This window comes from Myzus persicae, unplaced genomic scaffold, assembly GCF_001856785.1.
Source record: "Myzus persicae strain clone G006 unplaced genomic scaffold, MPER_G0061.0, whole genome shotgun sequence".
Taxonomy (NCBI): Eukaryota; Metazoa; Arthropoda; class Insecta; order Hemiptera; family Aphididae; genus Myzus; species Myzus persicae.
In genome coordinates, this window is record NW_019103976.1 from 164,649 (window position 1) to 181,895 (window position 17,247).

Consider the following 17,247-nt stretch of genomic DNA (forward strand, 5'->3'; position numbering starts at 1 on the left):
AATATCCTGTGGCGATAGAAAGTTTTTTTCAAATGAGAACTACGCTTTTTTTTACTATAAATGAATCAGGACGTGTTTTTTTTTTTTGAAAAATTAATGATGCTTTTATATCGTACCTAATAACTTTAACGAGTAACTTCTGAGTTATTAAATTTTACGTAGGTACTAAAGATAAGACTAATTAATAATAGTTTTCCTTAAAACATACTAAGATAGCTGATGTTATAATAAGTTAAATAAATAGGATAATATTATTTAAGATTATAAAATGTTTATATTATACTTTCTAATTTTGATCGCTATAATAAATTTCAAACCATCATAGCTTCTTCAACCTATATCACTGTGGATTGTTAGAAATTATAACAACTCATAAACTATACTTTTTGAAATAAATTTTGATTCACATGTATCAACATAAGTTGTTTTTTTTTTTTAAATATAGATATTGCAAGAAAAAAGATGATTCTTATTCTTATATTTCTTAATTTGTATGTACAGCAAGACATTCCGGCTGGCGTTATGTGTTAATTATTTATCAATTCTAATCTTAATTGATATATATATATATATTTTTTTTGACAATTCTAAATCAAATAATTAGGTACTAGTGTTTAAATGATACGCAATATATTTTGTATCTTTTTAAAAACGTTTTTAATTACTATTATCCTCAGAATTTATATACAAAATATATATATCACATTATTAATAACTTTCAAAACTATACTCTTACAATTTTTGATGTAGATACATGAAAATATTTTTAAAAAATTATCTGCTTAACAATTTATAGTGAATTTACATTGATTCAAGTAAAAAAAAAATCGTATCCCTATAGGAGTGCACGGAACTCTTTATATAGTTTAAAATAAGGCCTTTATGCAGGTACCTACCTACTCTTTTACCAGAATTCAAATAAATAAATTATCAAAGGGTAGATTGTGCGCGGTAACGATCATGGTTGGAGAATCATCATGTATACGGTATATATAGATGATGATAGTGGTTTTTTGATTTCGGCTGATATTTTGGCCTCGAAAGCCGCATGGGGTCAAACAGAGGGAGTTAAAAAACCGTTACCGATACGCCCAAGCGGGTCTGATATTATATTATTTTAATCGGACAAACCAAACGCGCGGAAATAGGTTTTGCGGAAATCCAACGACGCAATATAAAATGATTTAATGTCACCGGTGGATACGCAAAGCCTTGTTTGTGCTATTGTTTTAAACTAAAAATTAATAAAACGCCGGCAAAAACGAATGATATTATAATATATCACATCGATGATACGCCGTCATGTCTATAAATACATATTATTATTATTATAAAATCGTGATGGTAAAATTTAGCAATTTATTAAACCGTTTCAAACCCAAAATCACACTCGTCGTGTCCCCAATTCATTTGCCCACTACGTATTGATGTCATTATATTGTTATTCGGCTATGAAAAGACAGAGTACAAACGCCTTATGACCAAAGCTTCACAGCCTTAACCCAAAAGTTAATTTTATTTTAACCCCTTGAACTTAACTACCTAGTCACTTTCGAGTTTCCGTTAATTTAACGACCTACTTAACTTAACTCGACTTATAGTACTTTATCATTATTTCAATAATATCGATGTTCACCCATATTAATATAATAAGTAGGTATAATTGTTAATAATATTATTTTTTTATTTAATATATAAGAATAGCATCACCAACGGGCTCTTATGAAATTAAGTATATTTTAATTATTGTCCGTGCTTAAAATCGGCAACTATGGCCATTAGTGACTATTCACATTTACATTTTTTTTAAATATTTGATGATTAAGTTTGGTTGTTTTTAAAACCTTTAAGATTCGTGTAGAGGTGTGTGGGTTGGGTCCGACTGCTGCGTCTAAAGTGCTCAGAATGTGTTGGCTGCAGATTTCGCCGATGTATTGGAGGCATTCGGTGATTGTGTGGTGGACTGAGAATTCATTTTCACAATAATTGCTAGTTGCAGGTTTCTCTTCTCTCGGGGGGAGGTATCCGCGTGTAAGACGGGTCACGATTACATTTTCACTTCTGTTTAGAGCGAGGTTAGGCCAGCCTAGAGTAGTTTGACTAAGAAACGATGTCCTCCCGATTTCCAAAAAGGTTACATTGCAATTCATTGTTACAAGTATAGTATAGTGTTGTATTACACGCTATACTGGTTTTTGGGTTTACGCGATCATCTGTGAAAAGTTGGAAAATCGTAGTCGAAAAATAATGCTTTTACGCGCAGACATTAAATCCCTGAAAACTATCAAAAATACATTTTGTGGTCGCTGTAGTAGTCGTACGTTTTACGATTCAAACGACGAAACTCGATTCTAAAACCGTAAAACACAAACTAACACGGTGCAGCGGATTTAACGCACAAAAACGTTCATAATATTTATATTGACACATTAGAACAATATTCGCGTGCGATGAAATAAAATGTATTATTAGTATTGTTGTGCAACACACTTATTTATTATACATATTGATACGATTATATTATTATTATGACCTCAATTGTTTGGAAAATTAAATCGTCGATGACGTGAAAAAGCTTACAAATCCGATCACCAAAAACGGTTCCGTTGACGCAATAGCACAATGGACATGATAATAGGTAATACACGCAGGATAATGAGGTTTTTTTGATGATGGAGAACTGGCGAGCGGTACTTTTAAAAGAATTACGAGTAACGAGTAAATGCTATTTATGATATCACTATATTATTATATCCATGAAAATCCCGTTTTTTCGTACGATTTTCGATATTTGAGAGTAGAATTTTTTTTTACAGTGACGTGATAACCAGTATACCTACCTAATACCTATACAGGAATTAAACACCAGTAACAGTGCGTATGCCTGTTATGCGGTTGAGCTCGTTTCAAACATTTTATTGAAAACGAAAATAATAAATAAAACCATATTCTGCAGGATGATGACGATAATATTATTATGGCATTCGGAATTGCGCGCTTGTTTGACGGTGGAAAAAAATCTCGCCTCGATAAAAATCGACAGCAGCTATTCGAAGGGATAAGCAGGTCCTTAATCCTAAATTCATTCTGTAATAATACGAGGACATGCCGCATTTTGCTGTGGCGTACTATATTAAACGCATTTCGCACGGGTTGCCTAACGATATGATGAAATACGACGATGAAGCCTTTGAATAGTTTTCTCTGTTCGATTGGAATTGTTCATCGGCAGAATGCTCCGTGTGACGGTGGCAGGTCGAAAAGTTTGTGCCATATATGCTATACATATATAGCCATGTAGGTATGCTGCTTAGGGTTGACTATACTCTTTTTTTCTTCTTATAAACCATAATTGAAACCTGACAAGTAGGTTTAAGCCTAGATGCAAAAGAAAAATGTATACCTTTATATATTCGACGGAAAAGTATATAATCCATAATTTTTTTTTTTTTAATTATTTATAGGATGAACTTTGATGAACCCTGAACATTGGCCGTTGGGGGCATATACCAGTTGCCCCCAAAATTACAATTTTTTTACACAAATTCCCCCCAAACTACATTGAGAAAAATGTACCAGATACCCTCATATACGTTAATATATACATGATTACAATATACGAGTATAGTCCGTAAAATAGAGGAGGTAATTATACAATTAATAAATAAAATATAAAATAATTTATAAAAATAAAGTAAAATAGTATAAAATGATAGAATCAAATTCAGACATACTACCAATTATATAATATTATATTGTATTTTGTAATAGGTAAATAATAAATATAATATATTGACAAATTATCACATAGAATATGCCACTTATCATTATATATTTTTTTAATTGATAGGTTTGTAGCACTCGTTATTGTGTATGTTTGCCACTTTTCGTGGTCACCCATCCGGGAGCTAGTGACGCCAGGCGCAGCGTAACCGCAGTACCCTTACGTGACTGCCACTGTGCCACACTATGGCACAATATTATATTATTAAACATCCTCCGACGAAGCATTCGAAAACTTCATGAGACTTTATCGGGTACTGCCGATGTATATACAACAATATACGTGCCTATGCTGCGAAAATGACAAAAAACCCTAACAATCTTAAAAGCTGCAGTCCTTTAAAAGTTCTAAATTCTCATATTATAATTATAATTCAATAGTTTGTCTATGATATTATGATTCTATTGTATTTTTCTATGATTTTGACACTTGGAAATTTAAAAATTAAAGTATGTTACTACCTAATAATAATATGATAGAATGTTGTAGGTCTAGTCAAACAACCGAAAAATATCTTTTTCGAACATTCGATACTTAAGGCCAGGTGCACATCCAGAATTTTTTTTTTTTTTGGGGGGGGAGGGGGTCATCATTTATGATTGTCGGCATACAGTAAAATCAATAAAAATATTTTGGCCAACTCGTCTGTATAAAACCATATTATTACCGTCGGTTATAAAAATATTTCTTAGAATACCTAAACCAACGAGACGATTCTTCGAATCGAGAAAATCATTTTCGGAAAAGCGTGTGATCGTGGCACCTCGGCGATCCTTATCGACAGGTCTAAAATTAGTTCGGGATACCCATGATTCCCGGTATTCGTTCTGTCGGTGGTGAAGTCTTGTTCACGAGCGACGAGATTAACTGACATATTAATAAACATTGGGAATTTAAAACGAATCGAAAATGCGATTTGTGACTATTGCACCGATTCTCGTAGACCGCGCGGGAAATAATTTGTAGGTTTTCTTAACGTTTTGGCAATGATCGGGAGGGGGATTTGGTGTGAGTGCATCTCGCCGAGCCACAATATCGATCTGTATGTTTTCGAAAACGTGTCCGTCTACTGTCATGATAATATGATAATGTTTAGGAGTTATACTCGGAAATCAGAATTTGAATAAATCCGTCGTTCGCAAGGAAGCATCGAGACAAAAAAAAAAAAAAACAAACAGGATAGGGTTGCTCTGCTCTGCTCCTTCGCGACTGGGTCGTGTGTACGACCGAGGATAAGCAATTATAACGTGCACGATGCGTATAGGTATGTGTATAGCCGACTGGTGCAGGGACGGGCGAAAAAAAATGCCTCTACAGCGTCGTTTAATGCGATACCGTACACGGGCATAACAGTAGAAAGCTCGCATTATACGGTCCATATATATATATATATGTATATGTATGTATGTATCTGGCGCAGTATTGCATAAACTCGCGTAGGGTTTGTTCTTATAATATTATATAATATAATATAATTATTATTATTATTATACCGTGCGGCGTGCAGTATAGAAAACATATCTATAACGAGCGGCGCGCTGGTTAATTAAAAACAACGAAGACGGTCCCGCGTTAAAATTACTTAAACGCGCGAGAGATGTTATCCTCCCGTGTACGAGAGACGCCGCCGTGGTATATACATGTTATTGTGTAACAAGACTAAATTATAATATTGTATACGTATATGTATATACACCCGAGCATTATGTTAATTTCGAACTCTGAAAATTATTGTCGTCCTATAAATTTAAGCGAGCGGCACCACTATCGTCGCGGTATTAGTCTGATATGTGTGTGATATGATAATAATAATATAATATTAATAACGCCGCCCGCGCTACAGAAAAACGAAAGATTTAATCGAGATTTATTTAAATTTCCGACGCTGCAATTACAGCGGATTTATTATAGTCGCGCAATTGTTACCCCACGGATAATTAACGATTAGGGAGCGGAATTAAAAGTGATCGTACGAAAATAATCGTTACAAAAGTGCAGAGACTGTACGGGTGACTGCGACAATGTTTAGTGCACTACTTTGCTTCGAGATCGACTTGGTGTGCCGCGAGAAATGTCATACAAAATGTATGGGATCGCGGCGATAACTATTGCCTCCGGCCAAGTTGCCGAAATTGCTGCGGTTGTCTAGCGCGCGACTGTGCAACGAAAACTGGTGATACATAATAATGTGCAGTGAACCCGAAAAGGTTGAGAACTACTGGTTTAGTGGATGGGCTTCAATGCGAGGAATTGTTCAAACTGCTCAAATATAATGTACGTCAAAGTGACTCTAGTGTAGGCTTCGAAATTGCTGTTAACAAGGACGATAGTCCTTAAAAACGGTTTTTCAAAAGTATAAAGTTGACGTAATGTTGAAACTTTAGTGTTTATTTCACTTTGTAATTTTTACAAACTATTAATATGAACAAATTACTATTAATGGGTAATGACAATAAATGCCTATAAACTTTTCAAATCACCATAGCTCCCATGTCCTATGAGCCCATTAGTCACTACCGTGGACATTGTATCCTTTGAACACTAAGTCGAAAATCTCAAAAACTACTCGTACTCATTTTGATGCTGATACGTCAATTTTTTCAGGAAAAATATCCACCGAATAATTATTTAAACTATTAAGTTGAAAAGAGGGGTTTTCATCTGAAGAACAGAATTGTGTACCTCCGCAGGACATTCCAGTTGTAGTTCAACAAATCACAGGAATTCGATAGCATATGGTCTTTTAAATAACTTCCAAGAAAAAAGAGAGTGGGCATGCTTGGTGAATCACTGTGTAGATATCATAATGTCGAAGGTGCACATATTTGCCAAGTCAACTGCACATTTTATTTTTAAAGTCTGATTGTACTCTAGGTTACAATTATTATATATTTACAGTACCGGATAAACGAAAATACCTCTCTTTGCAACCCTTGAACTTTTAATAAGAAATTCTAATTTAGTTAGTATTATTGAAAAAAATCAAGTTAAATTTGTCTGTTTACTGGATGATAGTATGATGAAAACAATAATTGCTTTGGAGTCTACCTGCAATTGAAACTATATTAATATATAAACATTCAATAATCTGATAAGTATAATACCGGAAATACAACAAATATCTTTATGATATGTATCGGTTTGTGTGTATTTTTGTAAAAAATATAAATAAATTAGTCTCCGAGTATGCGATTACTTACGCTATAACTCTGCGGCAGAGTAGCACACTGTTATGGGTATTACTACATGTCTGTATATTTATTATTATTTTTTATCATTCTTCTTCTTCAGCGATTAATAATACTTCTCTTAAAAACTACAATACATTAGAGAAATTCAGAATTTTCAATGTCACCTTCGCCCACCCATAAAGTTATGGGTAAAATCACTCCTTGGCCCTACCCTGATTATGTATAGGCGCACAATACTCTTATCAAAGAAAAATATTACGTCGAACACGACCCACGGGGCGTATGAAAATCTGCACGAGGGTTATATTGACGAGTGCTAAGCTGCTGCGCTTTTTTTTATAATATTTTCACCAGGTTTATTTTTTTTGAATTGTCCCTCTTTTTTTTGTGCTTAGCCACCGTGAGTTTTTTCGCATACAAAATATGGGTAGGTAAAAGCCAAGTTCCAACAGATTCCGACGACCAAAGTAGACCGTCAAATCTGCAAGGTGGACGATTTTTGCGAAATTTTTGGTTCCGGCAAGTGTAACGTCGAATTGATAATGTCGGTGACCTATACCTAGGCGTTTCGTGTCCCGAAATCTGTGTCGACGACAAAAACAATTTTTCCACCCAATTTACCGGAATGGGACAACATTTCACCACATTACTTACAATATTGTTTGGCCGCTGTGGTCCATATTGATTAAAACGAAGGCCGAAGACAATATATTGAGCGGTGTTGTAAAGTGTTTGAGTAGATACATACTTTTTTCTGTGTTGAATACTTTTATTTTTTTAGTATTCGAACGGTATTTTAAATATTTATTTTTTATTTTTTCAATTCTTCCGAAAAATCAAGTACTTAATATTTACTAAGAAAATGGTTATGAATTTGTTATCTCTATCGTTTATTGTCGACGATAATGGATGACCGTATGGGATATCCAAATACATATAGCTGTAAATATATAACTCTCTGTACCCTGTGGAGAGTATTCAGTGTTGGTGATGCGATTAATACTAAAAAAAATATTTGATTGAAATAAATCATTTCAAAACTAAATAGAATTTTGTCTTTGGTGTACCTATTTAAAGATTATTTATAAAAATTCTAATAAGTATTTGAATATTACTCAAAGAATTTACCATACATAGTATTCGGGTGGTATTTGAAAAGTATTTTTTACATCGCTGAACATAATAGTCAATTTAAAATTGCGATAAATTATGTTCTTTAATTAGAGACTAGAGTAGATTTTATTGTTATTGCGTACCTATTATATTTGATAACTATGTGGCCTATATTTTTTTCTATATTTCTGTAAGAATCAATACAATTGGTAGATACTTCAATTACAATTATTGTGATACAATAATAATATTTTGATTTTTAAAATGTCTCAAATGTAAAAAAAAAAATTAAGCTGATATTCAATGTACTCACTTTCTAGAAAATGGCCGATGACCTCTGCAGATAGTTGTTGTAAAATTAAAATCCGATTAATCTAACTATAGGCGTATGGTTTTGCCTGGCTTTTAGGTCTAAATTGGTTTAAATTAGTTTCTGTTAAAATATTTTATTTAATCGAATCAAACGGCACGCGCAAACTCTTTCGAAAGCAATAAATTCACTTTTAAATGTAATTTACCACATGTACATAATATTCCGTTATCTCGCTCTTCGTTAAAATATTTAATATATGTACCTACCTACCTATTATACTAATATTTACTGTATGACAACGATAATACTTTATATTTGTGAATGATGAAACAGATTTAAATTTTGGGAAAATGCCAAATAATTTTAATGGTTTTAAACTATTTTACTTTTTTTTAATGTTATGTTTATCGCAGTTATTAAATTCCAATTTTTTTACGGTGAGTAAACTCGAACCATTGAGAGCATAATATGATAATAATTTTTTTTCTGATGCCGCATGTGGCCATATTAAAAAAACTAATTAATATTATAATATTTTTGATGTAATTACTGGTTCTTTGATGTTGTTGCGGGATGTGTTTGCATAATTCATACAGTTAAAATATTCTAAATATTACATCGGATAGGACCTATCGCTGTACAGGTAACTATTGCAAGCTATTACCTACTTATGAGTGCTAAAAAGTTTAATTAGAACAATGCTAACACCGATAGTTTTCACGAGGCCATGTCACTAATGGAATCTAATCAACACAAAAAATCTACCGTTCATAATAATATTAGTTTTAATAACCGAATTCGGTGGAGGTGGAGGACAGTTCTTAAGGAATTAAAAATACGAAATTTTCAAATTGCATGAATGCGGATCTCGTAAATGTGTGAGTAGTAAGTTAGTGTGTGTAACAGTTAGTGTAAAAGAACTCATGCTCATTGCTCATGTACAAGTCACTAGGTACTTTGGAATTGCGCCGTTTAAACAAGATTTGAGGGGGTGGTAGGAGCGACGCTCAGTTGTGTGTACTTTTTGTCCATCATACCCGATCGACTTGAAAATTAGATAATATTTTCAAAAAACTGATATGAATTTGCTATAATGTCTACTCGAGATCGATCAGTCCACATTTTGAGATTTCTGATTTTAATCTTTCAAATGATCGACGTTTCAAAATGGCTAAATTTAAAAATATTCAAACCAAATGTATAGAAATTGGGGGGGGGGGGAAAAAAAATTTAGATAATTAGACTGATCGATCTCAAGTATAAGACATAATTAAGAATTCAAAAAAGTTTTCAAAATCATTATCGGAAAACTAGGCCGATCAGTATATGGTGGACAAAAGATTGCGGTATGTTTTGGCTAAAATAACTGATCGCCGCACCAACCCCCTTGAACATAATATTATGGTAAATACCAAAAATATACGGGGTAATAGGTACCTACATTTCGATGGGAAATCCTATGTAAATAAGTCTTCTTGGAAATAATAAAAATATTCGTCGCCTCGGAGAACAGAACCGCAAATCGTCTGTCTCCACAATATAATAATAATAATTATTATTATTATTACTATCATACAAGCCCTCGACGGACGTTACGGTGGACGTTCAGGAATGTCTAAAATCCGACATTCTCATTGGTCCGTTCTGTATAATATTATTAATTATTATCAAGTCGGATTGCCAGGCCGTTGCGTTCGTACGATCAGCCAATTATGTACGCCATACGGGTGCTAATACGGGGAAAATTAAATGAACGACGCCGGGAAATCGTTGTAATAACGACGAAAACGGCCATAATAATAATAATAATACTTATCGGTATATTATTTATAGAAACCCCGTTGGCCGGCGAATCCATCGGGAATATAGGTCGTGGGTGAACACGGAGAGATAGACGACAAACGAACGATCACAATAACATTATTTTCGTAACTATACGACATTAAAAATTGATCGAAATTATTCGGTGACCGAATATCATTGATATTGGTACGATTTTTTATCAGTGGTGCATCGTCATTAAAAAAATCAGAAAAACCAATTGTATTTAACTATATATATATTAATAATAATATTTATTGGCAATCTGTGGATACATTTAAATACAACTACAACAAAAAGAATATCGAGTGTACATTTAATGGCCCAACCCCAGCTCACTCACCGCTGACAATAAAATCTTATTGGTGAAATTGAAGTAAGTACTAATAATAATACCAAGGGTTGTAAAATTTCATTTCCATGAGAAAGAAAAAAGTGTTTATTATATGTAGGTATATATAAAAAAACATAGCTATTAACTTGCAAGTGAACATTTAAAAAAATTGTCTTATCGTTTGAAACAGAGGAAATATTTACATATATTTACATGTAAAAATTTAAGTTGTTTAACAAATCCATAATATAACAAATTTTAACATTTTAACTCAGAAGTTACAAAAGTCAAAAGTCAACTCAACATCATAACATATTTTAAAACTATTATAAAAAAATGTTTCATGTTCTTTAAGAAACCTAATAATTTATAACCATGGTATATTATAGTAATTTGTAAACTTATTGTTTGATAACCAATAACTAATAAGTAATAATTTATTCATTATCGATGTTTTTTGCGTGTAATCAATATATTATTTCTAATTTTCTTTATTTAAAGAAGGTAGTACAACTTTCTTTAAAAGAAGAAAAAATGTTTTTCATAAATTCATTGAAATATTTCAAGAAGAGTGAAATTTTCAATTTTTGATTATATTTCAAATTCAAAACCATAATAATGACTAATAAATAATTAAGATAACAACACAACATAAAATACAGTAAAAATAAAAGATAAAAATAAAATAAGTTGTTACTATAGTATTTAAGTAAAAATCAATTTAATGAAATTAAGTTAGGTTCACATTGACATGTATACAGTGCTCTTAACTGTTTGGATTATGGCCCAACCATATTTTAACACACTTTTTGTACTGTACTGTCTGTACATAATATATAGGATTTACAATTTAAGATATGCGACGGGGCTTTATTTAATAGCTATTAATATCTACTGGGAAAAATATTGGCTTGATTTCAACGTTCGGATTGAAGGGAACTCTCTTAACTCCTTCAGTCCCCTTGTCCATTGTAATTTTCACACATTGTATTTTAAATATGAACTGTAAATTATTTGTAATACATAACGATGATGGGAAAACTAAGTTAGTATTGATTGTATAGGTATTTTAAATAATTTCTTATAACAATAACCTTATGACAGTATAAAAATAGCATTTTTAAACCATGTATTAGAAAAAAATTATGTAACACTATTAAGAGTACCAAATTACGATTTTTTTAAATTCAAATTACCTATTCATAGTATAGTTGGACCTTTCTTGTTCGTGCGTAGCACACAACGTGTATAAATTGTATACGCCGTCTTGATTGTGTGTATGATATTATATTTTAGTTTTAAATATTTTTCAATATTTGGACTTTTGACTAACTTATTCATGGCGTAGCCATTCGTTCGGACGAGCCTGTATTTTTAAAACGCACCGCCGACGACAATGATATATTATTATTATTATTATTATTATTATATGATATTATGAGATTGTCGAGAAAACGAATCGGATTGCAGACGTTTGCAGAATGCGTTATCGTAATAAATATTTTTTTTACAATGACAACTGTGATGCAATTTTGTGGGTAAACAGCGATTTCGCATAATGCAAACGACTGGTTAACCGGTGGTTAGGTGCTTTATATACATCGAAATGTAGTGATATTATGAAATAATTCGTGCGGCGGTAGGCATAACGTGAAAATATCGAAAACTAATTTGTGATTTTAAAATATCGTTCAACAATAATATAATTATTCATAACCTAACATTGCTGTGTAGGCACCAACAGCTTAAATCAAAATGAGTGCAAATATAGCTACAAGTTTATACAGAAATAAATAAAAACTTAACACAGTTAAAAATGTATTCTTCTGTCATTCAATATTAATATTATTACTATTACTATTACTATTATTATTTATTGTCGCTACCTTAGTGGTTTTTTTTTTAATTTACACGATTGTGAAATAACTAAATCAGCTGGATAGTACAATGGATAGGTACTTTACTAGATAAGTCGACAACTTACTAAAAACATACTATCCCTTAAGCACATTCTCACTGATCGACCAATAATATTTGTTATAAATCTGATCTTCGCCACATCAAAAGCTGTATGTCGTCAAATAATTAATTAACTGGTCAAGTTTAAAACCACAAAAGTAAATTATAACTTCTGACGAGTTGACATATATTTGTTTATTTTTTTTCATAATATGAATTCACAAAGATTCAAAATGTACTTTGTTTTGTTAAAAATATTATTTTCATAAATAAGCAATCTTAAATATTATTTACAAGTATATTGCGATGTATAATATAAATATCAAATATCAAATTTTAGACTGACAAATGCTCAATTTTTAGATTTCAATAGAGATCATCATTACTTAGAAATATAAATACAACTTAATATACATTTCCATAGAAAATTAAAGTATCTGCAAAACATATTTATTTTAAAATCTCTTGACACTACCAGATAACTAAGTTCGACGTTTATAAAAATATACTTCGGCTCCGTGACCCTTTAAAAATTAACCTAATAATAATTAATAACTCCTGTTAGTACTTATTGGTGTCCATCTTTGGATAGTCTCCACTTCGATTAATACTACTCTTGAAGATATTATATATATACTATTTCAGATGTGTTGCTTTTACTCTATTTTTTTTCTTGTGCTGTTGTGCTGTACATGCTTTTATCGAATTTAATATCATTGCAGGTATTTAGCATGGAGAGATATTCAGTTAAAGTAATAAAGCCAAGGTGAGTTATTTTTAATTTTTACTATTTGATTTGTAACATTTACAAGTTATAGGTATGATATAGAAATCTGACCTTGACTTACATTTTCCTATATTAATTTAACTCTACATATAAACGAGTTAATCAGTTGACTTACCCTGTCTCGATGGTGGTAAGCCATTATATCGTTATTTGTAATACCTATAAGTACCATGACGAAATAGATATATGTATATATATATATTTTATCATATCAGTACGTAACTTCGTCCAAAATAGAGCACCACGCCTAATGTAGTTCTCGTTATTTTATTGGTCATAATCAGAGCTCGGAACTCTATGCATTTGCATATTTGTTCAGGAAGTAAATAGAATAAATCTGATCAAGGCCGTATCTGGGGGCCCCCCCCGAAATTGTTCGCGTTATTTTATGTCGTAATAAAATAACTATTTCAGTCTAGAATAATCGATAAACATTGATACGTGCATATACGAATGACAGCTATGGTCTACGTTATAAACTTAAAAATAACAATTTGTACCAGATAAATTCACTTCGGGTATATCAGCCGGATTTCTTGATAATATTATAGGTACATACTGCATAGGTATATATATGTATAATACATTACCACCAGAATGTGTAATCGACAAAGAACTATTTCTTAGTATTTTAGTAATCTTATCTTAATAGTCTTTGATGATAGTTAAAACTTTTTCACGGGCAATATTCATTTCCAATATTTAGTTGACATTTGGTTTACGTTCTGTCGTTTTATTGTGCTACGATTTACGAAGTGTTTAATTTATTTATTTGAAATGTTAAAAAGACAAAACACTATGATGAATAATTTTTTTATAAAAAAGCCTAAATTAAATTTATTGGAAAATGAAGTCGAAGACACACCACATACATCAAGTTTATGTCCAGAGTTGAACAATGAAACATCTACCTCAAACGTTAATATTTATGATATTGGGAAATATTTGAATCAAACTGTAAGTAACGAATTGAAGTATAAATTATTAGTAAATAAATGGACACCCGATGAAACTTATAAATTTCCCATAGTTGGAAAAAGAAATTTAAAATTCCAGTTTAATTGGTTTAAACGATTTTCTTGGCTTGCTTACACAACAATAGGCGAACAAGGAGCAATGTGCACGTTTTGTGTTTTATTTGCCAGGGATTTCGGAGGAAAGGGAAATCATCAACAATTAGGAATCTTAGTTAATAAGCCATTTAATAATTGGAAAAAAGCTATTGAAACTTTATCCCATCATAGCACAACACAGTTTCATAAAAATAGTGTAATATTTGGTGAAAATTTTATTAACACGTATACCAAACTTCAACCAGATATTCGACAACAACTCGATTCCGCAAGAGCTCTACAAATTTCTGAAAATAGAAAAAAACTCGTTCCAATTATAAAAACAATTATTTTATGTGGCCGACAAGAGTTAGCACTTCGAGGGCGAAATGATTCGGGTCCTCTTGATTTAAATATTGTTGAACCTGATCATAATGATGGTAATTTAAGAGCACTGTTGCGTATGCGAATTTCATGCGGAGACAAACAATTAATTAATCATATTGAAAATCAGTCTTTAAACGCTATATACATAAGTCCTAGTATACAAAATAATTTTATTAAGATTTGTGGGAAAATAATTCAAGATAATTTAGTTTGTAAAATTAATGCAGCGAAGTCGTTTTCGGTTCTCGTTGACGAAACTACCGACATATCACGCATAGAACAATTGACTCTTTGTATTAGATATATAGATTCAGTAGAGACAACTAATACTATTAATTATGTTTTACGTGAAGACTTTTTACAATTTGTACCGGTTCACAGCACTACTGGTCAAAACCTAGCCTCTGTAATAATAAATTCATTACAAGCACTTGGAATTAACGATAAATATATGGTCGGTCAGGGTTATGATGGCGCTGCGTCCATGAGTGGAAATCTTAAAGGCGTCCAAACTATTATAAGGGAAAGTCATCCAGCAGCACTTTACGTGCATTGTAGTGCGCACTCTTTAAATTTAGCGCTAGCTCATTCGTGCAATGTTCAATACGTCAGAAATTGTATTGGTACAATAAAATCTATTGGAAATTTCATTAAAAGTTCGGCTATGCGGACAAATATATTAAAAACTAAAATAAAAAACATTTTACCTAATACCAAGTGGACTAAACTGACATCAATGTGTGACACTCGTTGGGTTGAAAACCACAACGGAATTCAAAGATTTGTTGAAATTTTTCAACCCATTGTTGAAACTTTGGAAGAATTACAATTAGTTCAAGACATCAATACGTCATCAAAATCAATTCAATTTTATCGAGCAATAGTTACTAGTGAATTTATATTAAGTATGGTTACATCAAATACTCTGTTTTCAATGACACTTCCACTGTGTAAAAGTTTACAATCAGTTAGTTGTGACTTAGTAGAAGCTGTACAACATATCGAGACAATACTAAACGAATTAACTCATTTACGTGAAAATATTGATCATACGTTTAATGACATTTTTGAAAAACCTGAACTTCTTTTAAAATCTATTGACGGAGAAGAAAATATTAGAATTCCCAGAATAGTAGCTCGTCAACAAAATCGTGTGAATATTGTTACTAATTGTCCGAAAACATATTTTCGTATAGCTATTGCAATACCATTTTTTGATGATTTTATAAGACAATTAAAAGAACGCTTCACTAACCATAAAAAAATAATATCTTCGCTGTGCTTTTTACTTCCCAATAAATGTACTAATTCCGAATTAGAAGCAAGTGATTTCGAATTATACTCAGAGTTTTTAGATTTGGATGCACTTTCGAACGAGTTAAGACTTTGGAAAAGAAAATGGTGTGATAAACCAATATTAGAACGATCTCCTGAAATACTTGAAGCATATTCAAATTGTAACAAAAATTTTTTCCCAAATATTTCATTTTTATTAAAAGTTTTGGCAACTTTACCAGTAACTACGGCGACACCGGAAAGAACTTTTTCGACGCTGAAAAGAATAAAAAATTACCTAAGGAATGCAACTGGAGAAGACCGATTGACTGGCCTAGCATTACTCAGTGTACATAGGAATATCGTTGTAGATCCAGAAGAAGTAATCAATCGTTTTTCAAATGAAAAACAAAGAAATATAGAGTTTGTCATATAAAATATAAACCATTTTTCAAACTAAATGTATAGAATTAAGTTAAATAATCTAATTAATATTAAGTCTAAAAATGTTTTAATGTGAATTTCATTAATAAATACTATTTATAATTCTACAATATTATGAATTTTTAACCATATTTAATTACCTACACAATATTATAATACAATTAGAACACACATTTTTGGATTAAAACCCCCCCCGAAATTAATTTCCAGTTACGGCCTTGAATCTGATCCGGTACAAATTTGTGTTGTGGTGTTTGGAGTTAAAGTTTAAACGTTTACTGTGCATATGTTTGCATATTTTGGAATTTTTTTCTACAAACGCATATTTTTAAGATTTATTGATTTTTATTGCATATTTTAAAATAATTTTTGATTATATACTCTTAAATCAATTTTTATTATTAGTTTTTAATAGTTATTATTTTATTATTTAGTATTATTTTGTTTGCCAGTACATAGTGATCGATTACTTACGATCATTATCGTTGTGTTCGTTTTTTTTGTATTTATTAGTGCTCGTATTTGTAGTATAATATGCCAAAAGAAAAAAAAACACAAATTAGTCGATTGAGAAGTTTCATTTTGGAATTTGGAGATAATGTATTTTCCGCAGACGGAAGAATTTTATTCTGCAAAATATGTGAAATTAAAGTATAATATGAACATTGAACGGCGATCTAGTGTAATACAACATATGCAAACCGTAAAACATATGAACATGAAAGTGATACTAAATAACATTTAAGTAAATAAGTCATAAAATAGTGGGAAAAAAACAAAAATAATA

The 17,247-nt window shown here is 31.4% G+C and overlaps 1 protein-coding gene across 1 annotated transcript; it reads left to right on the forward strand.

The window, feature by feature from the left end:
• Window positions 1–14,100: 14,100 nt before the first annotated feature.
• On the forward strand, window positions 14,101–16,398 carry LOC111037102 (zinc finger MYM-type protein 1-like; the record flags this gene model as incomplete). Its single annotated transcript, XM_022319475.1, has 4 exons — window positions 14,101–14,643; window positions 14,725–14,896; window positions 14,969–16,198; window positions 16,259–16,398. Coding segments are annotated over exons 1-4 (2,085 nt in total), but the record flags the coding sequence as incomplete, so codon positions are not given.
• Between the last annotated feature and the right edge of the window lie 849 nt (window positions 16,399–17,247).